Source organism: Nothoprocta perdicaria, unplaced genomic scaffold (genome assembly GCF_003342845.1).
Source record: "Nothoprocta perdicaria isolate Ctin4 unplaced genomic scaffold, notPer1 scaffold_438, whole genome shotgun sequence".
Taxonomy (NCBI): domain Eukaryota; kingdom Metazoa; phylum Chordata; class Aves; order Tinamiformes; family Tinamidae; genus Nothoprocta; species Nothoprocta perdicaria.
In genome coordinates, this window is record NW_020455686.1 from 251,268 (window position 1) to 259,417 (window position 8,150).

Below are 8,150 nucleotides of genomic sequence, written 5' to 3' on the forward strand. Positions count from 1 at the left end.
TTCTCCTCAGTTCTGAAGAAGATACTTAGTCATCCAGCTCTAAGAGTGATTCATGATTGTTTTTCCTCAGTAGTCCTTCAATTTTAGAAAATAGCATAACTCCTAGGGAAGAGACAGGGTGAAGACAGATGGTTTTGCTTRGCATGTCCTTCTGCTTTGCCCAGGATCCTCCATTTTTATAAAGTGATTATTCTAATCCAATATTTTTGGCACAGGGTCATATGCTTTGACTCAGATTTGCCTCTTAAGCAAAGATAATTTATGAGCTTCAGATAAGATCTGGAGCACATCAGAAAGGGAAATTTAAGTCCTTGCTTCATGCTACTGAAAAYTAAATGGGGCCGTACTCAAGTCAAGGATGCCAGTCCATGGATCATTTCTTGAGGTGACATCCCATGACTGGTGTTAGGCCCACAGAGTACTGTGGGGTTCTYCATAGAACGGCCCAACTTGATACACAGCAGGAAATGAAAGGATGTGTTGCACAATCTACCATTGCGCTACTGTTGAAAAAATGTGGTTGTGCCTGCACAAKTTTTCTACTTCTAAGATCTGACATCATGTGCTTGCTGGCACAGATCATGAATGCATTGTTTTAGATTTCTGTCTCTTACATTATAATAACAATACAGACACAGTAAATATGCCCCTCGTACACTGTGTACATGTATGCATAGGTCCTGGTGTCTGATGTCTCACTTGGGAGCAGAGTAATTACATCTCTGTTGAAATCTAGATTTTTCTGGCACAGAAGGATTTCAAATCTGAACATATTTACCTACCAAGACATGCAATTACAATACAAGTCTCTACACAGTCAGGTTCTATATTGGAGTGATTAGACAAAACTAGTAATGGTGGGTGTAGCTGAACTGTTACTTCCAAAATTAGCATCCTATTCCAAATACATTGTAGTGTTGCTATGTGGAACAGCGAAAAAAAAAAAAATGACAGACAAAAAAAAGTTACTTATTTTGTAATTTGAAAAATCTTTGCAAATGAGACTTAATAACAACTGATTGAAAACCTATTAAAAGTATTAACCTGTATATTGCTTACTGAAAAGTGCTTTATGTGTTCTTGTCTCTGCAGACTGAAGAAGTCCTGAAGATTGATGGAGGGCCATGCTATTCAAACAGCAGGCGTTGCTGAGACAGAAGCTCCTTGTGTTAGGCAGCCTTGCTATTGGAAGTCTCCTGTATCTAGTTGCCAGAGTTGGGAGCTTGGATAGGTAAATCATTAAGTAGCTCTTCTCCTAATTGCAATGGGTTCAGAGTACTTGAGGTTTTTGTTTAAAGGCTAATTGCCCAGAGTCCTGATATCCTTTTTTTACTTAATATTTTCTTTCTACTCATGTGTAGAAGACTGTCCACTTTAGTCCTGATTTTCATAGTTCTTTCTTCCCTTTTGCAGAAGAAAGTAGCCTAATGGAGCTGCAGGCCATCCCTGTCAAAGTATTTCTGTCTGCCTATTTGTATTCCAAATGCATTTACACTTATTTTCAGAGAAGAAATAAAACAGTATCCAGTAAAAATGTCATTACAGTAGCTCATTTTTGACTGTGTGCATCTGTGTGTTGACCTCTAGTTTCAGCAAAACAGTTATGATGTATTTATGTATCATCTTTTCTAAATTTATGATCAAGCAATTAATGTGCTACAGTGGTAGTTAAAATTAAGTATGAGCCTGCAGAGTAGCTCGTCAAGTTTTTAATACTATTTCACTTGAAAGATTGCTGCAGGGTTTGAGAATTTCAACGGTGTTAATTAGTCAGGATTTTCTGGAGTTGAATGTGCCAGATAAGTAGGTTGTCTCTGCAAGTGATTTCTTGGAGACAAGTAGAGAATACAAGAAATGAAATCAAGTAGTATTTAGCACTTTGGACGAGGCTAATTTGCAGATGGTGTTGTTGACAGTGTAATAGTACTACTATCTACAAAAGCAGTGCTCTTTCTGGGACATTCATAAGTACCTGGAATTGCTGTAATGACTGATAAATAAAGACATAGCAAAAAAAAGTTAAAAAAAAAAGTTGTTTTTGGAGAAGCAAGTGAAATTGGAGTTCAGGATTTCCCGAAACTAGTAAATAGCTGATTAGTACTAATGGCCTATTAGCTCTTTCAAATGATGCCAAGTATTATTTGAGCCCAAAACTGTGACACAACACTGGGTGAGTAGGCAATTCACATAAAGCTAGCTAAGAACAGAATTGCTTAATATCCATTACTTGGTAATATCGAGCACAATCTGAGGTTCCTGCATATCTTCTTCRGATGCTCGCTCCTGTTCCAGAAGAAGAGGGAGTCAGTGTACCCAACTAAGCATAATCATTTTAGAAATTAAGCTCAGAATTTATATCTTCCTTCGCCTGGTGGCCAAAGCATCGCTGACGCTTCAGAGGTGAAACTTCACTGAGACTAATATGATTCTGTAAATGGGGGCAGAATTCCTTATTGGTCCCTGCAGAAATACATCTCATGCTCTGAGGCATGAAATCTAATTAACCTTATACTATTATCTATGCTTGCATATCTACAGAATTTATTGAGGGCCATAAAATTATCTAGCCACAGTATTTGACTTACTGACCTCCTGCGGCAGTGAATTCCACAGGTTTCATATATAATGTTGCCAATGGCAGTAAAATTCAGTTTCATCCTTTTGCATTGTACAGCATGAAAAATACCACACTGTTAAAAATCCTTTGATTTGGACTTGTTATGAAAGAGARAGAAATGCATAGATGGATTAACTAGCAAGGTACTTCTACCTCTGCACTAGGACACAATCCAAGCTTGTCAAATTTGTCAGTAAAAGGACATTGTGAGTGGCTACAGCCTGCTTTGGAATAAATAATTGTTCAGGAAGAAATCCAGATGCCTTTATGCCTTACTTATGCTGCTCCACTTTGAACAACAAAGCTGAGAATAGACCACATTTAACAGTCTCAGATTAGAGACTTTTCTTCACTTAGAGTGCTTTTTATTATTAATAATAACCTTTTCTTTTGGACAGAGAGAAATGACCGATAGTTTTCCTGTTATCCTGAGTCATAAGATGTGATAAATAGAACAGCGAAGTCTCTGGTCCTTTTGATCCTGAGTGAGTGAAGAACAGAAGCTCAAACAAATTCTGTTCCTAGGAATTCTGACAGAACTGGAATCAGTCTTCAGGTTACCTATTTCTGTCTATTGACAGTACAGGGACCCTCTGTGCTCGTGCTCTGAACCAGGCTGCTGGAACCAGGCTTATAATCTCTTGCCTCCACAATGTTTACACTGGAATCATTAGCAAGTACTCTGGATCAGAGTCTAGATCAGACTGCTCAGCTCTTCCCATAMTAAAATTCTAAGTGTTTTGAAATTTGCAAAAAGTAGAGTTTTTGAAATTAATTGTTCTACTTTATATTTTTCCAATAAAATTCACGGTAGCTTGAGAAACTGCTTGTTTCAGAAGAGTAACTTCACAGTGAGGCAATGAAGGTCTTATATTCTCTTTGCAAAGGATCCTGTTATTTTAATGAAAAAAATGCTCAGATTAAAAAAAATATATTCTGCAGTATAACAACTCCTAATTACATCTGAGACTCATCTACCAAGAGTCAGCATCCTGCTTAGTCCCACAAATGCAGAGGTCTTCTTAAAAGATATTCTTTTATCTTGTAAAGTCAGAGAAAAMGAAAGGAGAAAGAAATACAAAAWKASWATATAAAGTGAGGAGGAAGGACTTTTTACAACATCAATCTTTCCCTTAGGCTAGAGGGTATCTTGAGTATTTATTTACTTTTAAAGGAAACCGCCGTTTGGCAAGCTGTTGTGTTACATTGAAGGCACTAACTGTCTTTTTGAGTAAAAGAGATAAAATTAGTAGAGATAGGTCTGGAACTACYGTGGTGGAATCTTTTTTGTTTGAAAACAAATAACAAATACACAGAAGGAGAGGAGCCCAGAAATAGAAAATGCAGATTCTGTTTCTTATGCTTTTATTTGCCACTATGCTGCTAAACAGAGGCTACCTTAGGAGCCAACCRCAATCTGACCAGTTGTATCAGTGTCACCTTGTATGATACACTACTTTTTCCCTGCACTCTTCTGTGCAGGTTTTCATCAGGGCTGCAACTGCATAAACCTTGGTCACTAGGTCAGGCTTTTTTTTAGTAGATGACAGAAAGCAAAGGAGAAGAGAGTGGAAGTTTGAGAAAAGGAATAAAAACAGGTGCTAAGTTCTCACTATCCTTTCTGATGAATTTGCAGGACTAAAGCTTATGTGAACCCAGCAATGTCATCTGGGTTATTTTCTCAACTCTGTGTGGAGGGCATCTGGATAATGAAGACAGTAAGTGATCTGGTCAGCCAGGAGTATCAAACTTATTTTGTCCCCATCATCTATTGTCCTGGCATCAGTGTCAAATTAGAGACCCCAATGAGCAGTGATAGATGGGAAAGCTACAAAGAAATAAATAATTCTGTCCTGAAAGCAGATTTTGAATAATATACAGTAAATGAATGAGGGGCCACATGCTGAGGAACCAGAATAAATACTGAATACCTAAAGAGCTATTAATGAGCATTGCCCATCTGGTGTACAGGCTGAGGCAGGGGTCCTGTGAAAAATAATAGCATGTGGTCATGTAATTTAAAAAACATACTGTAATATATATGTCCAAAGATCTCATATTCAAATTGCTTGGGCAACCTTTGTTCTTATATGTCTTTAATTTTGAATACCACTGTTCTGCAAAATTATTTTATTTTTCTATAGGATTTTGGAAGCTCTCTTAACATGGTGATTTCATCTTTASTTTTGCATTAGCCAGTATAGTTACCAAAACAACGGGAATGGAGAAAGGGCTTCTTCTGTAGTAGCAAAATTTAAAAATTTTTCTTCCTGAGTTAATTCTTGCATTCAGTGATATCATACAGAAGAAAGCATTTTAAAAAATATAAAAAGGGGAAAACATGAAATAATTTCAGATGACTGTAAAAAAATAGATCAAACATGCAGGGGAAAGGAAGAAAAGCTAAAGGTAAAGAAAAAAAAGTACAGTGGGCAGGTAAATAAAAGATTATTATACATGCAAGGCAATAAATGTATTTTTAAAAAAAAAAAATTCCCCTTCCTCTTTCTGTGTTTTACTAATCACCCCTGAGTCCAAATCGTGGTCCTTCTGATTCTCTCACAGGGAAAACACTGGGGATCTTCTATTGAGAGAGGAGGGTAAACACTGAGAGTCAGTGCCTAGAAAGCTGAGTGTGTAATCGTTTTTATTCCTCATCATTAAAAAGGCTAGTCTGGATCAAGAAGCTAAGAAAGTGAACAATGGGAACCATGGGAAAGGATTCAGGCCAGAATATGGGAAGTACTGGTAATAGAGGACTTAGATACACCATATTTACAGATCAAAATGACCAAATAAAATTGGCYTAATCAGGCAAATGATAGCCCTCCCCCCGAAAAAAAGATAGAAAAAAAAAAAAAGAATAAGCAATGAAATTATTTGCAAACATTTTAACTTTTGACAGAATAAAGTAGAATGTCAAAGATACACACATTGCATTACAATAGACTTATATTACAAACTTGCCTTAAGAGATATCCCCTGCTTACAAATATCTCTTGTGCTATTTGCAGACTGCAGCCCCTCTGTCCCATTGATGGCCGATTTGGACCCCATGGCCAAGAGGAAATCCCACTCCGAGCTCTGCAGTTCAAACGTGGTCTTCTCCATGAGTTCCGTAAGGGTAATGCCACAAAGGAGCAGATACGGCTCCACAATCTGGTTCAGCAGCTTCCCAAGGCCATCATCATYGGGGTGCGGAAAGGAGGTACCCGAGCACTGCTGGAGATGCTGAACCTTCACCCCRCCGTGGTCAAAGCTTCTCAAGAGATTCACTTCTTTGACAATGATGAGAACTATGCCAAGGGGATTGAGTGGTACCGGAAAAAAATGCCTTTTTCTTACCCTCATCAAATAACAATTGAGAAAAGCCCTGCATATTTTATCACTGAGGAAGTACCTGAAAGGATTTACAAAATGAACTCATCTATCAAACTATTGATCATTGTCAGGGAACCCACCACAAGAGCTATTTCTGATTACACTCAGGTGCTAGAAGGGAAGGAGAGAAAGAACAAAACTTACTACAAATTTGAAAAGCTCGCTATTGATCCTAACACTTGCGAAGTGAACACTAAGTATAAGGCAGTGAGAACCAGTATCTACACAAAACATCTGGAGAGATGGTTAAAATATTTCCCAATCGAGCAGTTTCATATTGTAGATGGAGACCGACTCATCACTGAACCACTGCCAGAACTCCAGCTGGTCGAGAAGTTCCTAAATCTTCCTCCCAGGATAAGTCAGTACAATTTATACTTCAATGCCACCAGAGGGTTTTATTGCTTGCGTTTTAACATTGTTTTTAACAAGTGCCTGGCAGGTAGCAAAGGACGCATTCATCCAGAGGTGGATACCTCTGTCATTACCAAATTGCGCAAGTTCTTTCATCCTTTTAATCAAAAATTTTACCAGATCACTGGGAGGACATTTAACTGGCCCTAAACTGAACTTCATACAACACATTCTGATGCACCGGGGACATGCAATAATGTCTCTGCTAAAATATGCACTTTTCATAGACACAGCTGTCAAAGTAACTTTTTTCATGCATACCTGTACATATGCAGTGTATGACCAAATATACAGTGGGATCAATCTTTTCTACAGAGTAGTAATTAACATAAATTTACTATCAGCATAGTTGCATCTTTTAAGATATAATAATAAAGGAAAAGGTGATATTTAGGGAAATAAATTCAGACACTATTAAAAGGGTCAGTGTTCYTCTTGCTTAGTAAAGTGTTTATGTAACTTATTTATTGGTCTAATCAGAATGCTATTTTATGCCATTAAAATTCACATCAAAACTATGTGAAGCTGTGGGAAAGCATAATATCTAGGCTACCTTTGGTATATATATTCCCGAAGGAATACTGACACTTTGAACACAGTGCTGAATTTTTACAATGACAGTGGATAGTACTATTTTCTTATTATTTGAAATAAGTATCTKATCTCATACAAGCAACATTGTTTCAGAGTTCCTGTGGTGAGTTTGCACTATTGTTTTATTGTATGGACCATAGTATCACTTGTAGCATGTCAGTCAGGTGTCAAAAAAAAGGTCAGATAATTWCTTCTCCTATGCTTGTGTGTCGACAAAGAGCAACATCGTGTACATAGTGTAAAATCTTTGTAAATATCAGTTTCACACTAAGTAATTCTATTTTGTAAACTGAATATGGCTATTTAATTTATTGTGAAAATTAAATTTATTGTCGTATTTAAAAACGGAATGGATTAAAATTACCTATATGTGCAACTGCTTTTCACCTTTTCTTGATGTATTCTGGTGTGGCCCCTTAGCTGGACAAACCATGTCCATGTGCATAAGAAAGTGTTCCATTTGCAAATCTGCTTTTTAGACAGTTRAAAAAACTGATGTATGAGGTGTAACTGAGTTTATTCAAAAACTCAGCCATCTGGAAATCTGATGTAATACACACCTCAAAGAACATTATTACTGTTCTGTTACAGCACTTTGCAATAATTAATTCAATTGCAGTTGCCCAGGAGGCTCAAGAATGTCTGTAAAAGATTACTGTAGCCAGGTATTTCAGAAAAGCAGAACAGCCATTAAAACTAAGATGACAAACAGAAAAACAAGATTAGAAGGAGAATTATAGAGATTACATCATTGGAAACTGATGATGTTTGAGAAGTGAAGGAAAACTCTTCCGCTACCTTTGCTTTCATTTGGTAATATACGCATCTGCTCAGAAACAAACAACCACAAAGTTGTTATTATTGATATAAACATATAGCTCATGTTTCAATTCAGTAAGTGACAAGAAATTAGTTCAGGAAATGGATATTTTAATGTCTTATACATTGTACAGCCCTTAAAAATTTGCAAGAAAAAATAAAGGTGACTGAAAAATGCCTTTAAAAAAGGAAAGAAAAAAACAGTATTTTAAAATCAATATCTGAAGATTGATAGGGATACAGATATGGAAGGTGCCCTGGAATGTTTGAATATTCTGAGCTATAGTGGTAGAGTAGCTGGTAGCTCAGACTGTAATAAGATCAA

General features: G+C 36.9%; 1 protein-coding gene across 6 annotated transcripts in view; it reads left to right on the top strand.

Moving 5' to 3' along the window:
• The window catches only part of HS3ST5 (heparan sulfate-glucosamine 3-sulfotransferase 5), a 179,959-nt gene extending 172,806 nt beyond the window's left edge, over nucleotides 1-7,153 (top strand). For all 6 annotated transcript variants that reach the window (XM_026046337.1, XM_026046333.1, XM_026046338.1 and 3 more), the window contains exons 3-4: nucleotides 1,093-1,231; nucleotides 5,632-7,153. In XM_026046337.1, coding sequence (XP_025902122.1) covers nucleotides 1,125-1,231; nucleotides 5,632-6,562 — 1,038 coding nt within the window. In that variant the 5' untranslated portion in view covers nucleotides 1,093-1,124 and the 3' untranslated portion in view covers nucleotides 6,563-7,153. The remainder of the gene's footprint in view (nucleotides 1-1,092; nucleotides 1,232-5,631) is intronic.
• The last annotated feature ends 997 nt before the right edge of the window (nucleotides 7,154-8,150 follow it).